Here is a 24,051-nt window from a genome sequence, read left to right as displayed (position 1 = left end):
GCCTGTATCTCTAACCGTTTAGGAGATATCGAAGGTTAAAGTTTTCCAACCTTTCTCCGTCGATATCTCCGCTTCTACTGGGAGTAGAGAGTCGTCCATGTAGTGCAAAATGTAGGGTTTTGAAAGGGCTTTAATTTGGTACCTGTCCGAAGCCTGTATCTCTAACCGTTTAGGAATATCGAAGGTTAAAGTTTTCCAACCTTTCTCCGTCGATATCTCCGCTTCTACTGGGAGTAGAGAGTCGTCCATGTAGTGCAAAATGTAGGGTTTTGAAAGGCTTTAATTTGGTACCTGTCCGAAGCCTGTATCTCTAACCGTTTAGGAGATATCGAAGGTTAAAGTTTTCCAACTTTCTCCGTCGATATCCAGTCTTCATCCGTCGATATCTCCGCTTCTACTGGGAGTAGGGAGTCGTCCATGTAGTCCAAAATGTAGGGTTTTGAAAGGGCTTTAATTTGGTACCTGTCCGAAGCCTGTATCTCTAACCGTTTAGGAGATATCGAAGGTTAAAGTTTTCCAACCTTTCTCCGTCGATATCTCCGATTCTACTGGGAGTAGAGAGTCGTCCATGTAGTGCAAAATGTAGGTTTTGAAAGGGCTTTAATTTGGTACCTGTCCGAAGTCTGTATCTCTAACCGTTTAGGAGATATCGAAGGTTAAAGTATTCCAACCTTTCTCCGTCGATATCCAGTCTTCATCCGTCGATATCTCCGCTTCTACTGGGAGTAGAGAGTCGTCACTTACGTCAAAATGTAGGGTTTTGAAAGGTCTTTAATTTGGTACCTGTCCGAAGCCTGTATCTCTAACCGTTTAGGAGATATCGAAGGTTAAAGTTTTCCAACCATTCTCCGTCGATATCTCCGCTTCTACTGGGAGTAGAGAGTCGTCCATGTAGTGCAAAATGTAGGGTTTTGAAAGGGCTTTAATTTGGTACCTGTCCGAAGCCTGTATCTCTAACCGTTTAGGAGATATCGAAGGTTAAAGTTTTCCAACCTTTCTCCGTCGATATCCATCCTTCATCCGTCGATATCTCCGCTTCTACTGGGAGTAGAGGGTCGTCCATGTAGTCCAAAATGTAGGGTTTTGAAAGGGCTTTAATTTGGTACCTGTCGAAGTCTGTATCTCTAACCGTTTACGAGATATCGAAGGTTAAAGTTTTCCAACCTTTCTCCGTCGATATCTCCGCTTCTACTGGGAGTAGAGAGTCGTCCATGTAGTGCAAAATGTAGGGTTTTGAAAGAGCTTTAATTTGGTACCTGTCCGAAGCCTGTATCTCTAACCGTTTAGGAGATATCGAAGGTTAAAGTTTTCCAACCTTTCTCCGTCGATATCTCCGCTTCTACTGGGAGTAGAGGGTCGTCCATGTAGTCCAAAATGTAGGGTTTTGAAAGGGCTTTAATTTGGTACCTGTCCGAAGCCTGTATCTCTAACCGTTTAGGAGATATCGAAGGTTAAAGTTTTCCAACCTTTCTCCGTCGATATCTCCGCTTCTACTGGGAGTAGAGAGTCGTCCATGTAGTGCAAAATGTAGGGTTTTGAAAGGGCTTTAATTTGGTACCTGTCCGAAGCCTGTATCTCTAACCGTTTAGGAGATATCGAAGGTTAAAGTTTTCCAAGCTTTCTCCGTTGATATCTCCGCTTCTACTGGGAGTAGAGAGTCGTCACTTACGGCAAAATGTGGGTTTTGAGAGGACTTTAATTTGGTGCCAGAACCAGGCCTGTATCTCTAACCGTTTAGGAGATATCGAAGGTTAAAGTTTTCCAAGCTTTCTCCGTTGATATCTCCGCTTCTACTGGGAGTAGAGAGTCGTCACTTGGCAAAATGTAGGGTTTTTGGAGGACTTTAATTTGGTGCCAGAACCAGGCCTGTATCTCTAACCGTTTAGGAGATATCGAAGGTTAAAGTTTTCCAAGCTTTCTCCGTTGATATCTCCGCTTCTACTGGGAGTAGAGAGTCGTCACTTACGGCAAAATGTAGGGTTTTGAGAGGACTTTAATTTGGTGCCAGAACCAGGCCTGTATCTCTAACCGTTTAGGAGATATCGAAGGTTAAAGTTTTCCAAGCTTTCTCCGTTGATATCTCCGCTTCTACTGGGAGTAGAGAGTTGTCACTTACGGCAAAATATAGGGTTTTGAGAGGACTTTAATTTGGTGCCAGAACCAGGCCTGTATCTCTAACCGTTTAGGAGATATCGAAGGTTAAAGTTTTCCAAGCTTTCTCCTTTGATATCTCCGCTTCTACTGGGAGTAGAGAGTCGTCACTTACGGCAAAATGTAGGGTTTTGGGAGGACTTTAATTTGGTGCCAGAACCAGGCCTGTATCTCTAACCGTTTAGGAGATATCGAAGGTTAAAGTTTTCCAAGCTTTCTCCGTTGATATCTCCGCTTCTACTGGGAGTAGAGAGTCGTCATTTACGGGGAAATGTAGGATTTTGATGATTCAGAATGTTTGATTGAGAACATGATGAATTCGAGATCCACGTCCATGGACCGTTATCCGTCTCTGTCTGGATCAATATCTTTTGTATACAACAACGCAATAAATAGATAGACAGACAGAGATTGACGAGAGTAATTGCAAATTCATAAAGTGATGATTACTAGTCGGATGATGACGGATTGTGAATGCCGAACACGAAATTCCGACTTCTTATTCCCGGAAAATTCGTCAAATGTACGCTCTCGTTATCGGAGACCTCCCGCGTAATAAATGATTCCACATACCTGGAAATGTGACGTATCGCTGCCGGCGTTCTGCTTCTCGACTGCTGAATTCCTCCGGATTTCACTCGCTCATGCTTCTAATGCTGATACTCGCGATTCGACCGTGCAGTTAATGACTGAGATGCCGACGCGATGCCGATTGAGTATCTCGAGGACCGACGAGATATATTTCTTTTAATTACACGAGACGGAAGTGACGAGAGCGTCGCGCACGGCTGCTGCTGATGGAATGAGGTCGAATACATGCGGTGCGCAAATATTATAATACGAAGGGCAAAAAGTGTCGTCGTTCGCGAGCCGATCAACACAATCGGCGCGACGTAAACATTGCGGGCCTCGGCGGCGGTTGAAGCAAAAGAGAGACTTGCCTTTGAGCGTCTCTTGTTTTCTCGAAGGTTTCGGAACGACGAGGGGAATGCGAGGAGGCCTTTCAACTGTACGCTACATTGATGCATTCTATTTATTGATTACTGAAAATAAAGAAAATTACTCTGTCGAAGCATCGGACATTTGTTAGCTTTATGTTAATTAAAGAGGAATGTATACGATTAGAAAATGTGTTAGCAACTAATTTTACAGAGTGTAAGTTGTTGTGACGCCGTTTTCAGAGAATAATTAAAAGTCATGGTAGCGTTAAAGAATGGAATTTCATCCTATGCGAATTTAGTCGCGCTCTTATTAAATATTAGTCCTGTATAAAATGTCGTATTTAAAAGTATTGTTTCGTATTCACGAGATTTTGTCGTGAATTCTGCTCTCAGATTGGATTGCGAGTGAATACTTTTTAATGCGACGGGGAATAGAACGTGAAAATCTTGTATGCCTCTGAATCCGAAAACGATTAGGAGAAGAAGTGAATATTTTTCAATACGAAAGTTCGCATTTAAAAATTATCGATTGCGATTGAATACAAGGCATATTTGAAACGAATTGAATCCTTGTTAATTCGAAGCATTCACTACTGCCATCTCGCATTTAGCGCGGTGAAATTAGTGGGAACTAATACTTTTTATTTTCCCTTTCTTCGGATCAGAAAGCAGAATTCAGACGTATTCAAAATGTCAATACTTTTTAATATGTTTCAGTTCGACGTTTTATACAGGGAGATTATCCGCTGCGGACAATAACTCTTCTACTTTTCATTTAATATTCAATGATGATAAATAATATTTAATTGTATTCGTTTGGCTTTTTTTATTTCGAAAATAAGAAAATATATACCGGGGTGAGATTTTACCCATGACAACATTAACGTGATTTTCTTTGATGCTTTTTTTAAAAGTTCAAATATTTCGTCGACTCGCGGGATATTTATAATCGGAGTCTCGTCACGTTAATTACGTGAATAACACGTGCTCCTCCGAGCGGATCGAATGCTCACCGACGGCCACTGTCAGTGCCACGAGCGAATGTCCGGAGCGGACGGGATGCTGAATTAAAAATGAAGACGAAGTGAACGGGACGCGGACAACGATACATCATGCGTCTCCATACATGTCAAATTGTTTATTATAGAAGAGACTTTGATACGGCAATATATATTCGAAGATTTAACATTTAATATGTACTTTTATTTTTTCTGCTCTTCCCCCCCTCTCCCACGCTCTTTTTAGACCACCGGGCATAGTCTGGCATAGAGATGGCAACTGTCATTGCAGCACGGACATAAACCGCCTGAAAGTGGATGTAGCATGGACTTCCACCATATGCAGATTTTACCACCGAGACCTGAAAGTGGATGTACTATCGTAGTTCCCCTCTCGAAATGGATGCAGATGGCGTCCTTTCCCAGTGCGGAAAGTCGGTGTCGCAGAAAATGTCGTATTGGCCGCTCTCAGGTTATTCTCTGATACGTATATCGAGCTATGTTTCATATTTCGGCCACGATATTCCTAAAAGGGCGCTAGTGCACAGCGAAATTTCTCTGGTACGCTAAATCTCGTAAAGCCAACAGTTTTTATAGTATCTCGTCGGTGGTGTAGCTAAAGCAGTCGGTATTATTATCGCTATTCAATTACCTCCGGACCCCTTAGCGCCCTCTTAGCCAATACGAAAATTTCCTCAAAGCTGAGAATCTTTATGTTACCTCGTCGGTGGCTATACACAGTGTCAGTAATGATACAGGCTGGTATGGTCGGGTGCAATCAAAAATAGTCTTTTTTTTTTAAGAACTTCTTAAACTAATGTGCATCTTTAAAGTATAAAACAGCCAGCTATCATATGCATTAGACTTGCGCTATTTCGAAAGTTAACAATCCCCTAGGACCTACTTTCGTTAAAAAGATAGTATCTGTTACTCTTTCAGCAGCATGCTGAAAGCAATTTTGGAACACGAAAACAGTACTACCAGTATTGTTACTTCCATTCCGGAAGATGACTTCATTCGCTACATGTTCATTTCCGGAATGGCTGGCGGCACATTGGCTTGGGTTCGCAAAATAGCTCTGCGTTTTCGGCGATTTCGACTCGTTGAGACGAGTTTTGCGTCGGATTATCATCGTCGAAGGTAAGTATCACGCGCTCATCGTGACGAGATATCGTTCAACAATCACTGTGAAAGAAGATCTTGCAAAATGGCTCGTTGGCAATACCGAGCGTAAAATGACACCTTTAGTAACGCGATGCAATGATTAAGTGGAGATAATGAATTCGTTGCCCTTCATGTTTTCGATCCGTCGCAGGCGTCTCATATGTAAACTACCGTCGTTGGCAGTGCCGAAAAGAACTGTCGTGCTGAAGCATCGTGGAATATTCGTTGAAAATAAACATCTCGGAGGAACGAATTGTCGGGAGCTCCAAGTGAAGCGTTAAACGTCCCGTACGTTATGGCAGCTCGAAGCTCAAGTCGGCGTACTTTACATTTTTAAGCGATCGGACGAGACTCGCGTGCTAATTATCGTCGCAAGTGTCATCAGTAAGTTTCTTGCATTCGTTATTCGTAATATTGCTAATATCTCGCATATCAGAAAAGACATCGTGAAATATTCGGTAATTCGGTAGAAGCACACGACGCATTCTGATTGGTCGGTTCGCTGCGTCGAAATTTCGAATTTTCGAGCATCTCAATCGCGCCGCCATTTTGCTGATAATTACGGAGTTGATCATGGCGCGATTCAAATTCGTGAAACCGTCCCGTATTTTCCACGATTTTGGCTCGATAAAGCGAGTTTCGCGCGCGGAGTGTTGTCGTCGGATGTGTTGAAAGTACACGTTGTGCTTTTTCTACGATGATAAATCGATGAACATCCGCCGAAAGTGGATATCTCGCAAAACGACTCGTTGACGGCACCGAACGGAAAATGACGCATTTATTATCGCGACGTTATTATAACTGTTCAGAGTATAACTCGTTACGTTCTCAGACCTGCCGAAAGAAAGAATTGGTGAGTATCAGTAGAACAGAAGCTAAATATGATGCGATGAACACTTAAATTAGATAATAAAAAGCTACAATAATCTAGAAGCAAAATTTCATCATAATGTCATAGATCTTGAATGCATGAATTTTATTACGATTGTAACAAATATAATTTCCTTCTGATCAATAGGTTGGGATTGCGGATACGCGCGGATCGGACGAGCGGCGAGTTGAAATCGACGAGGAAAGCTGACCGAGATGCCTCAACCACGAAGTGAGTCGAATGTACATTGATCTTCATATATACGAGTTCTTTCTATTCTCGGCAATGTTGGCTACCCCGCAAAAAGCAAACGAGTCGGAAGAAATTTAATTAAAAATTCTCTCAATCCCCTTTGCTTCTTTTTTATTCTAATTGACTAAAACGAATATTGACATCGATAGACATCGACAGAAGATTAACAACCATGTAGAGAGAGAAACGTTACAAGTGTGAATGCGCATTGTTGCGCATCGTTTCTCTGCAATGCGTTACAATGACGAATTCTCGAGATGAGAAGTTCCTGCAACTAACTAAGCAACCGACGAAATATCAATTTCCGTGCCGTTTATCTCGTCTACTTTTCGCGGGAGTTCGGCTCAAATTGTCACACCGTTGTGTGTCGTTGTGCGATGACACGTAAGTCGCGTGTTACAGTCGAATCGACTTTATCTCTATCCTATCGCCTCTAACACGCTCATCGGCATCAGCATAACGGCTCGAGCTGCCGCGACTAGCAAGACGAGACATTAGCACGTGCTCCACGTGCGGAAAGGCGTCACCGCGTCTCCTTATCTCGGCGCCACGCGCCTGCCTCGATTCTATTTACGAACAATAAGCACAATGCTCCTATCACGCCGCAGCCCGCCCGACCAGCGCTGCCCCAGTTTCGCACTTTGTCAATAATGATCGCCTCGGAGACACCAAACAACTGCGGTCGCTCGCTCGCTCGCACGTTTGCTTATTCGCTCGTTTGCTCGCGCCGCACACTTTAAATGCAGAAACGTATCCCTCGTGTTAATATACGACACGACGTTGTCGTCGTCGTCGTCGTCGTCGTCTCGTTTGCCGGTCGATTCCGCACACACTGATACATTTGTTTACGACAACGATCTCACTTAAAATGTGTGCGCAAGCGAGCTGAGACACCGCAGTCACTTCCGCAACACGACGATATCGTCGTGTATATTTCCGCGGAAAATATGGTGAGGATGATACTCGAGAATCTAGATGAAAACGCCGTAATAGAATCTAATGCGGTAACTTGTAATTGTGGCAATCGAGCGCATAAAGGACGGCGCGTGGAAAATCGCGTGGCGTCACTTGAAATCGGAATTTTACGAGTTACGTCGATGTCGTAGTTTTTTTTATATCTTTCATTCCCTTCTTCCGTGATATTTCCGCGGCTGTGTTGTCCGAAGGAATAAGAGCGAGGCAAGACAGAAATACGTTTGATTAAGAGCACACGCACGTACATACTACACGCCGGTAATACTAATTAACGCTACAAAGCTGTTTCTGTCGGCGAGACAATATTAATGTTATCGTCGGCGGACTTTTCCTTTTTCCTGCGTGTCCTAACAGGTTGCAGAGAAACGATGCGCAAGTAGCTCAATTCTCGCGCCCTTTGATGTTCCTCGATAGTGATCTTGTTTAACAGAAAGGGGCCGGTACTCATCATACCGATGGCGCCGAGCGGCGCCAGGAATACAACGGCGATCACTGATATCCTCACCACGTCGAGGGCTAATTCGATTTTCGCGGGGTCGCCTTCTTTTCTAGCACGCTCGAACGCCATCGGCGCTAACGCTGCCTGAATTTCGAAACGTTATAACATCAGTTGTACGCTCTTTAATTTATGATATACAACGGAATTCGCGAAACGGATGTAAGCTCGCGGGAAACATGATTTAAAATGAGCTTTTACCTGTAGCGTGCCTTTCGGCACCCAAGATACAGCGACAAAGAGACGCTCTTTCCATGTAAAAGGCATCCTCAACGTCGTTAGGAAGGCCGTGGTGCTACGCACCTAAATGTAGAGAATTTAGAAAATTGCACGTGAAATTTGTCTACGACTTAGGTGGGGTAAAATGTCGTCGTTGCAAGATAATTCTGAGACTTGGTAATTTTATAATAAATGAAAGTAAAGAAACATAAGATTATGTAATAATTTGGCAGGATTATAATTTACTAGAGATCAGACGAGGAAAGGAGAAAAAAGATTGGCCGATTAATTTAATTTAATTTAACTTTTAGGATTAAATTTCGTTTATAAGAACTCAAAATTCCTTTCAGCCAAAACCTAGTTCACCATCATTTTCACCATCGTTTGACCGATCAACCGATTTTTCTTCTCCGTGTCATTTCTTACATCATTTTACGTTAAATTATTTCTCGTACTTTTATCGGAATCATATATACGGGTTACATTGCCTGAAAAGATTTACCAATACTCCCACGAGCGTACAAACGAGATACATCCCGAATCTGGATATAACCCAGTGCTGGAAATCAATATCGGCACCGATCACTCCTCCTAAGATCGGTTGCATAAAGTGCCAGAGGAAAAAGAATACTTTGCGAAAAGGCGTTACCTGCAGCACGAGGAGAATAAGAAAAATCGATTTTCCATCTTCCTTGATGTAAATATATCCATAAGAATAAAGCACGGAGCGAGTCAGCAACGATAAGGACTTTTCAATGCGTGTATATTTGGGTGAATTGCTTACTCGCAATTTATATCGTAAAATTATATAGTCTCTATGGATACTTACGTCGTGCGAAACCGATAAGATTCGCCATCCATAAGTGGCTATAAATGATAATATGATGGTAGCGAGATATCCTCCACCTGTAATCGTCAGTTTCGATGCCGCTGTGGTGCACATTAAAGATGCGAGAACTAAACCGCCAATCCGATACCACGTCGCGTATTTCTGCGCAACATAAAACTAGGATATAGATAATAAGTCGTATATGAAATGTTTCTTCAGACTTGAAAATCTTCGTTTTATATGTAGCAAGAATACCTTTTTAGGCTAATTTCACCGGACGGAAAATGCAAAATTCAGAAGGAATTCTGAAAATTCCGCGATACTTTAATCCCCCTTTAATCCACTTAATCCATTTTATATCCCGCAAAGGACGAAATCAAGAATTATTTCCGTCTAAATAAATATTAATCGGTCATACAGTTGTACTACCATATAACGAGCCGCGTGTCTCTGCGGATCGTCTATTTTCGTAACGCATGAGCGATATTTTAATAAAACATCGCGGAGAAAGGTGTTAATAAGTTCGCTCTTGTTAGTTTAGTTCACACAAACGCGCACTCGTGCGAACGTGACCTGAATTTCGCGAGCTCTTGGACGCGCGGAAATGAATAAAGTACCTACGTGATTGCGATGAGGGAAAAAGGCCAGGGCAAAGCCCAAGATAATTCCCGCTATGACTCCCAGGAGGAAATCTCGAATCCCGCCGGGGATATAGGACCACCATTCTGTTCTCCTGTCATCTAGGAAGATGTATGGCTCACTTTATGGAAAGCTCTTTGTACGTTTAGGCCTTTTTATGTTTGCTCACTACCACGCAACGGCATTTGGTGTCACAAAGCGCTGATGCATCAGATATAGAAAAGTTGTTAAATACTTAAGCCCCGTATATTTCACAAAATACCGAAATACGCGGTTCTTCACGAAACGCACAGACAGTTCTTGCTCCTCGCGAATTATTCGTCCTTTGAGAGCCTGCGGTATATAGTTAACGAGAAGTAGCATAAGAAAGATATTTGCTCGTCCTATCTTTTATTTTTGAAAATTTTACTCGTGAAAATTTCGCGGAATTTTGCTCGCGTACGGTATCCCGTTTGCTCGAGGGATTAAAAGCGAGAAGTAGCGGGTTTTAGCATGCCATTGCGGTGCTTTACGATTTTCTTACGGTTCTTGTATTTATCGTCGCTGAAGACGAAAGAGAAGCAAATGGAGAAGAGGGACACGATATGCACGTCATCGATGGAAGCCGCCGTGCATAGTAAGCTGGCCAATCCTTTGTCTTCTCCATAACCGCGTTCAGCTAAGGCGAGCATGCAGTTGACCGTTACTACGGGGGACATGCAAGCGACGATCGTCCTTGAAGAGAACTTATTATTGCGTAAATCTTCCTTATGCGTTTGTACACGACGGGATAAAAATTACTAATCCAGTTAATGGAGCTTTAAACCTCTTGAGCAATGTACCGCGCAACGTGTACATTCCTAATTTTTCTAAATAAATGAATAAGAAGTGAAAGTGTTTCGACTAGCATAAGTAACCGGATGGATATAGTAGAAATCCTGTCTTATAGTAGAAAGCTCGATCTCTTGTTTCAGTAGGATAACTTTCCTCAATGTCAGGGGCCGTGAATGCCACTCACCCTGTCATAAAAGCCCAATTCCACGGATATTCGAGGAGATATCGACACAAGACGCTGACCGTCAATGTCTCGATGGAGCACGGGACGAGCGCTAGGATTATCACGAACACCGGATGCTCCCTCAGAGCGGTTGTCGTCAGCTGGAGGCCGGCACGTACCATGATGAAGGTCAAGCAGAAGGTCCTGATCTTGGAGGTCACGCCCGGCCCGAGCTCGTCGTGTATATTGTAGACGTCAGTGTTGCGGAGTATTATGCCGGCAAGCAGCATGCCGAGGATAGGCGGTAGATGCAAGTAGGGAATGCAAGTGAGGCTCCAGCCGAGCGCGTAGGAGAAAATGATCAAGACGAAAAGACCGAAGATGCTACCGCCGGGTAACACTACGTCGCCCAGCAGGAAGTACAAAACAGCCCAGGCCAGCAGAGTCAAGCCGCTCGCAGTCGCGAGCCAGAAGAGATCCGCCCAAGTCAGCCGTAGGTCGAAGCACGTGGAGATCACGTCGGTCACGATGATCTCCCGTAACAGCGGGTTGCAGAAGGTCGCACGGTGGCAGCAGGTGTTGTCATCCCATTCCTCGTCCTCATCTGTCTCATTTGTCACTTGGCTCAGTCTAGAACGTGATCAATACAATATGTATTCCTCATTGATGTTAGGACAATGTATCATCATCACCTACTGTCATTTGATTATGTTACATCTCGCGAATATGATTCACTGATGTTTCAACGCGATGAATTGTAGAATTATTCGCACGTTGTTTCATTCTCACCTCCCTCGTGCATCATCCGATTGAGTATTCGCGGAAGTGGATGCAGTTGGTTCATTTTTAGAAGTAGGTTGCATAGGATATAACAGCGCCCACTTTGTCCACTCGTAACGATGCGACTACAAAAGCTTCATCAGAAGCTAGAAATGAAGTTTGTTGTTGGTTCTCACTATGTACGAGAAAACGTTCACATTATTGTCGTAAATTCGCCCACGAAAAATACACAAATGTATACAGAAGCGATACGCGGACTGACACATCTCGACTAACTTCGCGTATTACGTCTGAGAGGGCACATTCACTATAATGCTTACCTTGTTTTTCTTGGCGAAATGCTAGAAAAAAATAAAGTAAACATTACACAGTGAATGTATCTCTCTAAAATGAAAATAAACACAAAATGGCACAGTGACGTTATTAATGCTTCGATTGAAAGGTGCGCATTAATCTCCAAGCGGCGAGCAAAATCTGAATATAATAAATGGTTGTGACGAAATCCCGCTAAAATTACGTTTTATCGATCTGTTCGCAGGTGCATCACACCGTCGAGTGTTTTGAATCGTCCCGGGCCGGTCTCCGTTATTCTTTCGGACGCGGCGCGGCGGCGGCGGCGGCGGCGGCAGTCTCATCTCTAAATGCAAATAGAAGCTATTACCCGGCGATGTACCCGCTCTTAATTTATTCCATAATCGAGACGTTCTCGCGAAATATTCACGTTTCTACCTACGCGCCGGTGGAAATATCCTTTCCGATGACGACAACGACGACGACGACGACGAAGTCATCGAGTTGGTGTGCCAAGCAGAAAGAGAAGCCCCGGCAAGAGTATGATAGACACTGCGACACGAACGGGAGAGCGGGAGAAAACGAGAGGCTTTAAAAGGGGCAACCGACTGTTCGGAGGGCTTCAAAGGATTCCGCGGATATTGAATAATTCCAGGTACGCGTCGTCTTATGAAATATTCCCGGTTAAAGCATAACTTTACGCCCGACCAGCCGGGATATCGCGTTTTGCCGCGAAGTAATTACGTCGGCGTCCGAATAATCGCGCGCCTATCGCTCTGCTCACGGCGATTATTCTTTTGTATATATTATGAGAGTTTGATATATATATATATATATGTTCCGTCCGCGATCTTAAATATACGGCTTTATTATCGAAGTGAGGCGAAGTAAACGCGTGCGCGCGTGCACACAACCGCCCCGAAGATTCACCGCGAACGTAGCGCGGGCATATAACTTTAACGAGTCGCAATTTTTCACGGCGGGCAGTAAAGAAAAATTGTTACGAAAATCCTACAGTAAGAGAAATGGCGCACGTCCCATGAGAGCGCCCGTAGGAAGTAGGTTTTAGTATCTGAAATCGAGTTACCTCTATGTAGGTCGCTTATGATCGTATCACGAACTTTCAGAGCCGCCGAAATTCACCACGTTAGTGGAGGATGACGGCTGAATGGTCAAGGAGCGAAGTACGACGGGGCTGAGAGCGAACGAGAATCAGTAAACGAGGCCTGAAACTGCCAGTTTCTTCTCCACGTCAGTTCGCGGTACACAAGATGGCTTAGGATTATACACACAGTACGTACAATGTTGAATATTCAGTCTGCTCTGTTAATCACCTATTGAATGGTGTCTCTCTTTTTGCAAAATTTTTTTACAGTCTCTTTTACTTTGATTCAATTGGAATTGCTCGTCTGTCTTGGCAAAAGATTTTTCTTGAGTCAGTTATCATGATTTTCGCTACATGAGAGTTTTTTAATCCTTACAGATAACTCTAAAATTCAAATTTTATTTAATCAAATCAATAAATTTCAAATAAAAAAAATTACTAAAATGTAATGTAAATTCAAAAAAAGTTCGAGTTAGACAATTTTGTCCAAATGTAATTTAAATACAAAATAAAGTTCGTCGCGTCTCATGATAGCTGTTTGAAGTTTCATAAAGTTTTTTCGATTATTCTCGTTGATAAATCGAGCGATCTTTATGATTCAGCATTTGTATCAAGAATATATTGATTCCGAATGGGTCAAAGAATCTTATTATACGCGAATGGTAATCTACGAGGAAACCTTGTCCATTTGGACCTTCTCATCCGAAAGACTCACAAAAACATCGGATGTACGTATCAATGGTCTATAAAGCTTAACTATTCGCACAACTAACTTGGCGATCTGGTACGCGCGCCAATAACGTCGCCTATTCCCCTTACGACCTCACCAACCCCCTTTTGCACCTACCCCCTCGTTTCTCCCCTACGCGCGCATTCTCTCAACCCCTCTTGCCCCATTTACCCTCTCCAGTGGCCGCGGTTCGCCTCCACCGACGCTTCCACCCCCGTGAGAATATTCAGTTCGCGAGCGATGCTCGCCGCGACCATGCCGAAATTTTGATTGGTCCGCTCGGTTTTTTTAATACGACTAGCGAAAACCGGCTTGCCGATTTTTCGTAAATTTCGCGACTTCGTGCATATCGTGCGACCGGAAAAAAAAAACACGTTCACATCGAAGCAGGTGTAAATCAACCCCTGAGATTCTCGTGTGCGATCTGTGATCGATATGGTGGAATAATATCGACTGGACACTTCGGATTCACACGTGGTGAGTTTTTCCCCCATCTGTGAATTTTAGGAGGTAGAAAGCGCATAATTAAATATAAAATTCTTTAGTGGATCATACAATCATAGATATATCGATAGATGTGTTATTATTGTTGCATGTAAATGTTTGAACGTTTATCGAATAGTGAGTTGCGAAGAACATTATTTATTTCGCAATTCTGCATTTCCGACATAAAATACTTTGTGGATTAAATTGCAGATTCAACCCGCATTTTTCCATAAATTCGACTCGCAATTAATTGGACAGAATGTTTTCCCCTGCATTTTACCCCTGCATAAAGCACCATTCTTCCATCTCTCTTTCATAACACATTATAACATGTGGCATTGAACAATATTGACACACATAGAGGACGGGAGGTGCGCGAAAACTTTTTCATACGTATGAAAAACCCGGAGAATATTTTTCGCAAAATTTTCGTGCACTCTGCCGAAATGCCGCAATCCGCGCTTTAATCGGCCGTTTTGCTCGTTAGCGTTATAGCTAGTTATAACAACATAGGTGATTGGTTCGGCAAACAAAGAGACAACGGCAAAGTTGCGCGGCGTAAATATAATTATGCGCGAGTGGGATTGTTAGCGGGAATAAGCAAACACACAGTGCTCCACTTTAACGCGGTTAATCTGTCGCAATTGCAAAAACGCGCGTTACTGCCCCGCTCGTCGCCCGGCATTATCGCGCTCGAGCACTACGCGCGCTGTGTTGCGCGAACATGGCGCTACATGCTGATTTACGCGGCGTCAAAACTGTTAGAGCGGATGAAGTATGCATGAGTTCGGCTTAAAGTTTTGGCTGCTCTTCAAGACGTAATACATTTCCGCCACGTATTGGAGATCACCGGCCTTTCAAATCGGCCGTCCGTCCGTTCTCACGCTCATTGCAGTTCTCGCTACTGATCAAATAAGACCGATAAGAGCATGTTATCGGACGCGACTCTCACAAGACCGAACCGCTTTCAGCGATACCGGAGGTATCCGAAGGCGTCTCGTGCGATATGCTAAGTACACGTGTCCGCACTCGAGGGGGGACACGCGTGTTTTCTACGTGTCTTATTAATATTCCGAAACGTCCAAACCGCATTGGCATTATGCTCCGTCAGCTCGTGACGATCATCGACAGTGATCGCGTGTGCAACCTTCAACGGCTGTCGCCGATAGGTGGATCATCGTGACATCATTAACGGATCGGTGAAAACGGAAGTGGTAATAAACGAGAGAGAGAGAGAGAGAGAGAGAGAGACCGTCGAGATCTCGTAATTAGCTCGCTTATAGACACGCGCGTTTCGGGCCACGCAGGGCGAGGGATTGCACACAGACAGAGGCAGGCAGCAGCGACGGGTCTTTGACCTTAGAGCACGAGGGCCGGGGGCGGGGTGGCACTTAAATCAGCGGTATTGGATTTGTGTCCGACTGGGAAAATAGCACTCTTGGAAAATGAATATCTATTTTGATTGTTGAAGCGACGCAGTCAGTCGTACCGATGGGTAGTCCGCCGTCAAGTGGATTTAAGGTTATTGAACTTGTTCATTGATCCCTCTCTATGCACAGGCATATCCACCACCATTGCAACACCACCACGAACAACCGCGGAGCACTCGCCGCCGCCGTCGTCGCTCGAGTTTGCAACTCAGTCGACTTCTATCTACCTCTTTGCACCTACGACGCTGCTGAATTCTCAATGCGCGCGCACGAACGCGCGTAAAAATGCGTTAATCCGATTCGGAGTGCTACCTGTTTGCGCATCGGTACCCGCGAGGGTAACGGTGCATTATGCAGCGATCAGCATGCTCACGTCACCGTTCTATTTAATTTGGAGCTTTCTCTCTCTCTCTCTCGGCCCGCGGCGATATGTGTGTTCGTCTAGCATGATTAATACCGTTCTGACGTAGAATTAACGGTGCGAGTCGAGAGCGCCGCGTCGGCCGCGGGCTCCAGCCGCGGCGCGGGGAGAGGGGCAGGTCTTATTTCTGTCAGTTTCGATCGTTATTAATTTCACCTCTCGGATTTAATTTGGGAATTTCCCGGTGCAACGACCGTGAGCGCGGAAAACATTACGCCGGCGGTCTCGCGAGACGCCGCGGACAACACGTCGACTGTGGATTTATACCGTTCTCGCAAGAACATCGCGGGAAGTATCGCTTGTTGCGGCGCACCTCGCTACGCCGATCGTGGAATTTATGGCGGCGTTAAATATTTATTTAATCTTAATGATTGAACATTTATTGAGGGATCAAATTCGCGACGATCTCTCTCCCTTCCTCTCTCTTTCTCTCTCTCTCCTCTTGTCGGATAGTTTGCGCGTTTGATGGCCAAATCATGACATATTTTTGTTCAATTCCCGCTTTTTATTCTCTCTCTCTCTCTCTCTCTCTCTCTCTCCCCCTCTATTTCGACGATAATTCTCCATTCTTGCCGATCTCCAGCACTAACAGATTCGCGACAGTAGTATAGAGCGCAATATGGCCGAAATTCCTGTGGCGCGAATCCCGCCGACCGCGCGAGCGAGATACGATTTCCGTAGGGTGCTGAATAACCAAGGCAAGATATATTAAATGATACACGCGCCGTTCGCGAGCAGTGCACCGCGACCGTTTCGTGCGTTTCTCCGCCGAGAGAGCCGAGCGCATGCTGTCATATGCACGGCGGTGTTTCCATACTCCGCGACCGGCGAATCGTGTATTCGTGTTCGCGTATTCGTACCTGTGCATGTGCACACGGATAATACGAGGAGCATGCTTTTAGTTTACGCGCGCGTACAACAACCTCGCGCGCACTTGGAGCGCGCGTATTTCGCGCGCGGACGTGTTGTATTTGCCAACAGCGCGTGTCGTTCGTATTGAAGCTGCGTCCAACTCGTTCGCGCCGAGGAAGAAGTTGCAGCGCGATGAGTAGCCGACGTGGATCCGGCATCTTTCATCTGCCGACGGGCGTAAATCGCGAATAATCACGCGCGCCAGCTGTCGCGCGTGGATGTCGCGTCGTGAACGCGATCAAGAGAAAGAGAGAAAAAGAGAGAGCGCGTATTTCATCCGATCATTCCGATCAACGGCAATCGTCAGCAACGCGATAGGCCTTTCTGTCGGATTAGAGACGTACATTATCGCGAATCGCGCGTCGGCTTTTCCACCGTCGTCGTCGGCGAGCCGATACTCGCGCGTTGCCTGAAATCATATCACGCAGCAGATGCAACGTCGAATTACCCGGGAAAAAAAGGGGGAGAGCGACAAGAAAAAAAAAGAGAAAGGAACGGAGTGCATATCGAGCGCCATCGGAACGACCCCTCGCATCCGAAATGGCGAAAATTGAATTCGCGGAGACAGTGACAGGTATTCGATACAGGAAGCCCGAGCGCGGCTAATGGCCAACGCGTTCGCCGGCGTTCACGACGGCGTTCGCGACCTGGCACGGACGAGGGTGTAGTCTTCTTACGTCGGGATACAATCTCGTCCCGATATCGACCTCGCTTTCTCTCTCTCTCTCTCTCTCTCTCTCTCTCTCTCTCTCTCTCTCTCTCTCTCTCTCTCGCTCGCTCTCTCTCTCTCTCACTCTCTCACTCGCTCGCTCGCTCGCTTTCTCGCTCTTCTCCGCCCTCGCGCTGAAGATACACTTGACACACTACGTTTCGATTGTCAAAAATTCAAAAGCCATACGCCGCGACTCACCTGAATTCTGCATGATGATGCTATTTCCTCGCGTCGCCTCGGTGACACAAGGCGAATTCCTAGAGTTTCCACTTCAACTAATCGCACCCGAGTCCGGCGTGTTCGACAAACCGTTAATCGTTTCAATTCGAGGTGATTCGCTAGATCTCTAGGCGCAGGCAACGTCTCAGGCTGATATGTTCTCTTCGAGACGCTCTTTGTGGGACCGCCGTGTAAATTAGCGGGCGAATGAATTATTAAGTAAATCACGTAATGTACCGTGAAATATTGTGTTTTAGCGTGCCGTCGAATATTTCCTCGAAAGTTCCTGAAAGATTGAGGCATCAGTCGATAACTCGCATCAGAGATTATCGCGTTTAAATAGGTCAATCTATAGAGACAACGTTCACCGAGCAGAGGCTGATTCAATTTGTCTCGGCCGAGGGACACTAACGAAACTGATCGTTACGGAGAGAATCACTTCGGTGTTTAGCAAGTTAGGCAGCTTGCAGACGTCGCATCGGAATGCGACAGCCTCCGCAAGAAGTGCCGACGTGCCACGGCCATCGGCCGTGTATAAATTGGGAAAAAATAGAGAAATTGGAAAAATATACGTGACTGTTTGAGTCGCAATTTAATAGAGGATAAAAGCAGAAACTGCGATCGCGACTGTCAAGCTCGGAGGGGCAGCTCGCGATAAAATGGGCGAAAAAAAGCGGAGACAAATTTTCCAGCGTTTCGGTTGACTTTTTTACGAGGAAGATTGCCGACGCGTCTCGTTGCGAGCGATTCCGCTTCGCGCGCCATCAATTTGCCGACCCGCGTCGCTTTAAACGCAAATTATCGTCGTGCACGTGAGTGAGTCAATTCGCGGCGCGTTTGCGGCGAGACGTCAGTCAAATAATGACAGCGAGCAAACACGACGAAACGCTAAACTATTTTGCGCGACTAGCTGGCTACCATTAATTATCCAGCGGTTGCCGTCGCGTCTCGCCGACGCTCTTGCTACTTCCCTGCCGCCGGATTGTTTGATTTTCTATTTGTCGATAATCGAAAAACCTTTACAAATACGATATACTGTTTTCGCACGGAGGAAGCGTAACATTCCGTTTCGTGCCGCCTGCCGGATTTGCCGTGCTGTTTTACCTTCCTCGCGAAGCTTTTCAGTCTGCATCGAATAATTATAGCTGCTGAAAGAGTCCGCTGCGCTTTGCGTATCGCGAGATGGCGGCCCGAAACTGCAATGCCGCTCCGATGTGAAGCACGCGAAGATACGGAATTAATAAACCGGAACGAAAAAAGTATTTATGGACTTGTTTCGCTCGACGAGACCGTTCTGTATCACCACCCGCGTTTTGCTCTTTGAAAATACACCGCGCGCAGCTTTATAAAAACCAATAACGAAGTGATTCGACCAGAATTGAGTTCCAGCCAAACTTTCGCGTCCGCGTATACACGAGGCGGCTCGATACCGCAAGCGCCGTTCAACTCGAGAGAGATACGATTCGATTCTATAATATTACGTTTAAGCAAACCCGCGTGCTCCCTCGGACCGAGCGCAGCTGAACATTTGCTCGTATGCCAATTAACAGCGAGTCGTCTCTGGAAGAAGTCGCAAAGTAAACTTTGTCACGTCACGGACTGTAACGGAAGTAACGCGGCCGTGTCCCTCTGGAAAGAAACTCCTGACGCGAAATATCCTGAATGTATATTCATGTGGGATATTTTTTCCTTTAATCTTTATAATTATTGCAATCTGTCGCGTAGACATTCAGCAACGGGGTTACGTGAGTGAATTCAAACCATGCACGATATGAACCCAGCGGTTCATCCGTATCGCATATAAAAATTATCTATTATTTTAATAGATCCTGCGGCGCCTTGTGAGATATATTGTATCGCATATTGGAACATTTTTTTAGCATACACACACAACGATAAAAGTTTTTCGGACACTCGTAGAAATGCAGACGCGCGCGTCTAGGCGCGCATCCGGAGCGGGCAAGGACGAGGATTAACCGCGCGGATCGCGTCTGAGCGGAGTATCGATTTGCCATCAGTTCCACAACAACAACAACAACAACTTCGCCATCGATAACATCGCGTCACGAGGGATGCCGCCCCGCCTATCAGCCGAGCGAGAGAACGCCGAGTCACCGAGCGCGCGCGCGCGCTTGCCACTCGAACTTCCGTCATAATAAGCTTCCGCCAGGATACACGTTCAGATATTTATCTAATTCGATCATACGCGACATCTTCCACGTCCGAGGAGAGACGTTCGCGCTGGGACAGGTGGGATCCGTGACGGAAGTCCCAAGTTCGTTCACCCCCGACGCGCGTCGATCAAGAGTCTCTAATAGCGGTACTCGGTACATATTTCAGAAAGTACTTGACATGGTGTCGGCTGCTAATTACCCGTTGGCAAGTGCATTAATTACCGATTCATGGGGGCCGCGCGCGCTAGGCAGAAAGCCAATAAGGAGGCTCGACTGTTGGGACACCGTCGAATGACAGTGTACACACAAGGAACTCTCGCAGTAACCGTCGCGTCGTCGGTCGTCGACTCGTCGACTATCGACCGACTCGCTCGCAAATTCGGCTTCGCACCCTCTCACGTCAATAATCGCGCGCAATCGTTACGCAACGAGAAAAACGCGAGCGCACGTTCGCACCACCGAACGTAGAAACACGAACTTCCAGTCTGACGATAAATATTGAGCGCAGTTAACAGGATCAGACCGGCAGGAAACTCGAGTAGGATCTGATCGAATTAGAAAGCGTCCCGCGAGTGTACGCATCCACGTGGTGCTTTCTCGTCATTTAGCATTTCCGCATCGGCACGCGTAACTTCGTCGAGATGGTCTTCGAGAAGAAAGTTCGACGCTCCATCGATCGATATATTTAACTTTGCGCAATATCGCACTCAAATTAATAGTCAAACACGAGCAGAGATCGTTGCCCCGACTTGATTCTGTCAAATCGAGTCACCTTTGTTGCAATTAAATTCCGTTGCTCTCAGCCGCCTTTATCGTCAGCTTTAGTCTCGGCAGGATCGTTCCCGTGGAAATATCTTAATTTAAACCGACCTCCGGGCACAAATCGATTCAAGGCGCGCGATGCCTTCGTTGGAGAAACGCGCCGTAGCCGGAAAGGATTTCGTAAGTGTCGCGATGGAAAATACGTGCATCAATCGAAAGCTTCTGATAGCTAAATCGCGTGACGCTACAAGGAGGATCCTCTGAATATGTAGTCTCGGTATTTGTCTACTGTACACCACTGCCAATGGAGTCGGTTACGGGTTGACAGTCGGCGAGACAACGAAAGGGATGCTCCGAAGGAGGACCGTCAATACCGCGGGAAAACCGGTCGGGTGGTCGGTCGGGCGGTCGGACAGTCGTTTATGTTGGCGTTCAGACATTCTCATCAAGGGACTCGCAAACCGGTAACCTTCGGCCGCCGCGCCGTCGGAATTCTAAAGCGCCGGCCATCGCAACGATGAGAGCCGTAGACTGCGGCGGGGACGGGGAAAGCGACGAGCGTCTTTATATTCGTACGGAAAAACTCTCCGTCCGACTCGGAGAGAGAGAGAGAGAGAGAGAGAGAGAGAGAGAGAGAGGGGAAGAGAGGAAAGAGAGAAAGAAAGAGCGCGTGCGGGAAAGAAGCCCGGGCCTTTCCGCGTGTTTGGAGCATCGCCAAACCGCCCTTGGCGCGGACGCTCGCGCGGAAAAGACACTAGCGTCGTTCGTTTCAGACGGAGAATCGTACGGCGGCGGCGGCGGCGGCGACGTCGGCGGCGATGGTTGAGCGCTGTTTAAAAGCATCGGATTCGCGTTACCGGGGATGCATGCACGTACGCCTGTCGTCAGATGTCGATCACGCTGAGATTTCCTCTCGGGGGTATTCGTGCGATAGTCCGAAAACGTCTCCATCCCTCCCCTCGCCGGGCGGAGGTTAAGCTGTTGCGCTCGCTCAAAGGTACGCGTCTATCTAACGCAAAAAGCTCCGGTGGAAATAGAGTTTTGGGAATGGAAAGAACGGGGGAAAGGAGTCCACGATGATGTACGACTTCGAGATCCCGACGACGCTCTAGTCATCAGAAGAGCGTCTCTTTCTTTTTTCATAGGTAGGGGCTGATGGGTAAATCGGGAGTATCGGTGCTTTGCGCGACGTGCGAGCGGGGTGACTTTGTAACGAGGGGAAATATATCGGGTTGGGGACTTTGATGGGCTATTCCGCGAGACACATGTCGAAAAACTGACGGACGCGCGCAGAAAGGTGCGTCGAAAGGTGCGCGCGAGAGCGGCTGCAATTCGCGATGAATAATTTCTCCGTCGCTCAGGGGATTTATTTTTCCGTTTGGTATGCCCACTCTCTCTCTCTCTCTCTCTCTCTCTCTCTCTCTCTCTCTCTCTCTCTCTCTCTCTCTCTCTCTCTCTCTCTCTCTCTCTCTGCCATGTGTAGGTCCGCAGAGAGCGCGCGCACGCATGTGTGCGTGCGTGTGAGCGCATAGAAAAGAGAGTCCACTCGAGAAGCAGCCCGCGTAACGAGTGGTAACCCCATCCTAAACGAAGCCTTAAAGAGGTAGGGCAGGATAACCGTGTAACGGGAGGCCATGCAAAAGGGTTGAAGAATCGCGAATCCGTCGGGGGGGGGGAGAGCGACGGTGTGCGCGACGGCGGTAGATGACGCCGAATGACGTGGCAGTATTGTATAACACAAGAGTTTCTCTCTCCACTCGTCTTTTGCGCGAACTTTCGAGACTACGTAGGGACGCAGGGCGAGGCCGGATCACCTGCTTCCTGATTTAAATATCACCCTTAACGTTCCCTGTGACGGATGAAAAAGCCCGACGGCTCAAACATTCTCGATTCTCTCTCGCTCTTGTGCGCGTTTGTGTCTGCGCTGTTTCCGATTGGCGAACTTTTGATTGGCTTCGGATTACGTCGACGTTGATCCGACAATGAGCGTCCGGTCTGTTTGGATTTGTTTCACGACGTTGCGGCGCGATTAGACGTTTCCTCTACGGCGGTGGGCCGTTGTGGAGGATCGAGGAAATGGCAGGAATACACAATGAGTTGAGGAACGATTTCAAATCGCACGTGCATTCCGAAGGGAGTAGGAGGGATATTCAGAAAGAAAATTCAGAGGAGAAAATTTCATCTTAGCTCGGCGAAAACGGATCCTCGCTTCAACTGTCACACGCGTAACACCTCCGGGCCGTTAACTCGCATTGTAACGTCGTTTCTTTTTATGAAACGCGAGATGTGTATTTTGCGAAACGAGTTCCGGCGTAACTGGTCCGAGAATAATTGAACACAAAAAACTACACCCCCGCGTAACGCGTGCGTTTGTGTGTGTGCGCGCGCGCGCGCACGTCGAGTGGATCACAAAGAGATACGGCAGACTACAAAAAGAAGACCGCGCCGTTGCCTCGCGGATCTCGCTGTTTCTCGCTTTAAACTTGACACAACGCTGCTCATGCCGCTCGCGCGCGTATTGACTCAGCTCGGCGCGAGCGCCATACACAATTCAGCCGGGGTAGCTTCGCAACGATTCCTGGTCGATTTTCCAGGACTACTCGCTGAGCATCTCTCGCTCAGTCATTCCACGCTCGGCAGGCGACGCCAGGCGGGATCGAAAGTAGCAAGGGCTCATTAAGAAGTTCCCCCCTTCCGACAAACAGAAAGCGAAACTTGCGAACCGGATCCTTCGACGCGCGAGAGAAGCACCGCGGGGGCGCAGCGCCTCCCTCCCCCACCGCCCTGGTATCGCGCGAACATCTCCCCCGCTCTCTCAATCCTCATTTACTTGCACAATGAGACAGGGATAGGTGCCGAGGGGAGACGCGCAAGAACAAAGAAAGCATCGACGGGTGCTCGCTCTTCCGGCGCAACCTTCCGGGGAAACTCCGTCGAAAGAAGAGCGCTGCGCGGCGCACAACCGAGGGTGCCGAAAACCCCTTGGTGCGCCGCCGACGACGTCTCGACGAAGGGTAGCAGGGCCGAAAGGAGGGAGAGTGACTGAGAGAGAGAGAGAGAGAGAGAGAGAGAGAGAGAGAGAGAGAGAGAGAAGGGAAAGGAAAGGGAGACGTTTTGCTTTTGACGTCGTGCAGCGTGCGTACGATTACGGATCTGATTGGTTATTTATGGCGCGCTCTGGAAATTACAATCCGCGACCCCTCCGTGCGTTTACGGCGCTGGCGATAAATCTTTTTGCCATAAGCAGGCGCAAGATCCTCTTACGCACTCGCCTCTCGTCCTTCTCGCCCTCCTGCGTCTCTGCGCGGCAATGCTCGGGAGGCTCCCTCTTTCTCTCTTTCACTCGATATGGAAATGGAGTTATAAAGGATACCATAAAGGCCTCGGCTTAATCGCGCGGCTGACTTCCATCCCCGGGCTCTTCAAAATTTTCTCTCCGAGAGAATGCGCGGTAAGACAAGGCGCGGGAGGGGGGAGAGAAGGGAGAGGGCTCTCGTCAATATTCGCGCGAAGACGCG

The 24,051-nt window shown here is 46.9% G+C and overlaps 2 protein-coding genes across 2 annotated transcripts in view; one reads left to right on the top strand and one right to left on the bottom strand.

Moving 5' to 3' along the window:
- Positions 1–7,626: 7,626 nt before the first annotated feature.
- On the bottom strand, positions 7,627–13,674 carry LOC105192374 (sodium/hydrogen exchanger 9B1). The gene is made up of 8 exons (XM_011156467.1): positions 13,589–13,674; positions 10,533–11,141; positions 10,059–10,249; positions 9,518–9,621; positions 8,897–9,058; positions 8,570–8,716; positions 8,050–8,151; positions 7,627–7,935 (listed from the first exon to the last, which is right to left on the bottom strand). Exons 1-8 carry the CDS (start codon positions 13,672–13,674, stop codon positions 7,627–7,629), a joined length of 1,710 nt encoding a protein of 569 aa, XP_011154769.1.
- Positions 13,675–13,677: 3 nt separating this feature from the next.
- Positions 13,678–24,051, top strand: part of LOC105192351 (uncharacterized) — a 277,535-nt gene continuing 267,161 nt past the window's right edge. The window contains exon 1 of the mRNA XM_025307166.1: positions 13,678–13,894. The gene's annotated coding sequence lies outside the window, so the exon portion shown is untranslated. The remainder of the gene's footprint in view (positions 13,895–24,051) is intronic.

This window comes from Harpegnathos saltator, unplaced genomic scaffold (assembly GCF_003227715.2).
Source record: "Harpegnathos saltator strain DR-91 unplaced genomic scaffold, Hsal_v8.6 scaffold835, whole genome shotgun sequence".
NCBI lineage: Eukaryota > Metazoa > Arthropoda > Insecta > Hymenoptera > Formicidae > Harpegnathos > Harpegnathos saltator.
Note: the sequence above shows the minus strand (reverse complement) of the source record. Positions and strands in the feature narration are given on the sequence as shown.

What these genes read in the sequence shown, in the direction of transcription:
- LOC105192374 (XM_011156467.1), bottom strand. Translation starts at nt 13,674, where the DNA reads ATGGTCGCGGCGAGCATCGCTCGCGAACTGAATATTCTCACGGGGGTG. An exon ending in TCTTATCGGTTTCGCACGAC is followed by an intron (nt 8,717 to 8,896) that starts GTAAGTATCCAT and finishes CTCGTGCTGCAG; the next exon opens with GTAACGCCTTTTCGCAAAGT. An exon ending in GTACGCTCGTGGGAGTATTG is followed by an intron (nt 8,152 to 8,569) that starts GTAAATCTTTTC and finishes CTCTACATTTAG; the next exon opens with GTGCGTAGCACCACGGCCTT.